At 46.9% G+C, this 1,626-nt stretch overlaps 1 protein-coding gene across 2 annotated transcripts; it reads right to left on the bottom strand.

Annotated features, from left to right (window-relative positions):
* Positions 1–433: 433 nt before the first annotated feature.
* LOC147881158 (uncharacterized) lies at positions 434–1,152 on the bottom strand. Of its 2 annotated transcripts, none has more exons than XM_087370213.1 (2): positions 919–1,152; positions 434–822 (listed from the first exon to the last, which is right to left on the bottom strand). In XM_087370213.1, exons 1-2 carry the CDS (start codon positions 1,124–1,126, stop codon positions 485–487), a joined length of 546 nt encoding a protein of 181 aa, XP_087226339.1. In that variant the 5' UTR covers positions 1,127–1,152; the 3' UTR covers positions 434–484. The 2 variants fall into 2 exon arrangements, with proteins under 2 accessions (XP_087226339.1, XP_087226338.1); XM_087370212.1 differs by having other exon boundaries at positions 434–825.
* Between the last annotated feature and the right edge of the window lie 474 nt (positions 1,153–1,626).

A 1,626-nucleotide genomic window follows, 5' to 3' on the forward strand; every position in this document is an offset into this window, starting at 1 on the left:
GAGGCAGATGACAATAGAAGGGTCGTTAGACAAGGCTTGAGCAAGATTTTTCATCTAAGGGAACGGAAGGGCACTCCATTACAGCCCGTTCTTCCTGTCTCTCCGCCTGGCCCCAAACAGAGGTATTTTCCATTTTGACACCCAATTCCGCAGCAAAACATAACAGCTTTTAGGGTAGTAGATTTGCTGCAGGTCTTACCCTTGCACAGCTTGATCCTTTGAGATCGTTACTTTGGAGCCAAGTAGAGAATGTTTGCAGGTTTTCCGGGTACATTTCGTTTTTCTAGTGGTACGAAATTGGCAATCGAGTGAGGCAAGATCGTAGGGAGGGCCAAACAGGGTTTAACCTCCCTCTCAATGAATAGCGGCAGAACATTCAAAGAGACGCAAACTCTAAGGAGTAAAAGAACAGACATGTACGACCAAGCTGTGAGGTTAAACTCTCAAATGCTGTTAGTCGACAAATAAAAAATAGTAGAACTCTCTAAACATAAGCTTCGATGTATTGATCAACATCAGCTTTAATGGCGCTCAGCTGTCCTTCTGACGTGATGGTAATCTTCTCGTCGCTAACAGTAAGCAAGACCTTAGCTTGAAAGGCATTAGCATGAGCATTGGGATTACAAAACAATTCGACGAACACCCCGTCCTCAGAATGGCGGAATTCCATGCTCTCCCATCTCCGTGGTCGTGCTGCCTTCTCTTTCTCCTTGAAAGTATTCAGCACCTCTCCAATAGCTTTTCCGATTCCTCTTACTGCCGCTTGCGACAAGGGTACTTTAATGGCAGTGTTTTCGACATGAAATGTTATCGCCGCCGCTGCTGCTGCAGCAGTAAGAAACAAAAGATAGAGCGGTGATGAGAGGAGGAAGAGAGAAGGAGAGAAAGGAGAGAAAGGAGGAGGAGGAGGGAAGGAACCTTGAATGCGGGAAGAAGGGAGGCGGGAGCGATGAAGAGGGGATGATGAAAGGGGGAAGCCATGGATGGGAGAGGAAGGAAGGGGGAGGGGTTGGAAGGAGAGGCGAAGAAGGCGAGGATGACTGAGAGATGAAAATGAAAATGAAGATGAAGATGAGGAAGACCACGATGATGAGGGAAGAGCAAAAGAAGCTTGCACGCAAGCCATCTTTGTAAATGGAGATGATGAAGATGAAGATGGTGAACTAAAGAGAAAATTTTAGATAGATTGCCACATTACTACAACATCATGAGTTTCTACACCTGAGGCCAACATACCTAGCCAAGGAGCAGGAGCAGGGGACCGCCGGCCCCCACCACGGACCCCTAGCCACACCTGACTACGTACGTGGTGCCTCCTCTATAGAAACTTATAATGTTGAATACTACATGGAAAAAGGCCTCTTCCCACATGACAAAACCCTACCCCTAGCTGCACCTAGCTAGTTGCGTGGGCCTCACGTGGCAAAACTTCCAAAATGTCTTGTGAAATTGTGAATGAAAATGAAGATCATGATCAAGATTGGTGAAGAGCAAAGGAGGATGCACACAAGCACATAGAATTGGAGAAATAGAATTCGAGGATACGCTGCCAAGTGTGGCGCCCCGAGGTCATCACGTTGCTGATTTATGTCACCACCATGTGATAGGTGTAGCGGTTAGAGGAGA

The sequence above is a fragment of the Dipteris shenzhenensis genome, chromosome 31 (genome assembly GCF_047967505.1).
Source record: "Dipteris shenzhenensis isolate YYH24624 ecotype China chromosome 31, Dip_SZ_1.0, whole genome shotgun sequence".
NCBI lineage: Eukaryota > Viridiplantae > Streptophyta > Polypodiopsida > Gleicheniales > Dipteridaceae > Dipteris > Dipteris shenzhenensis.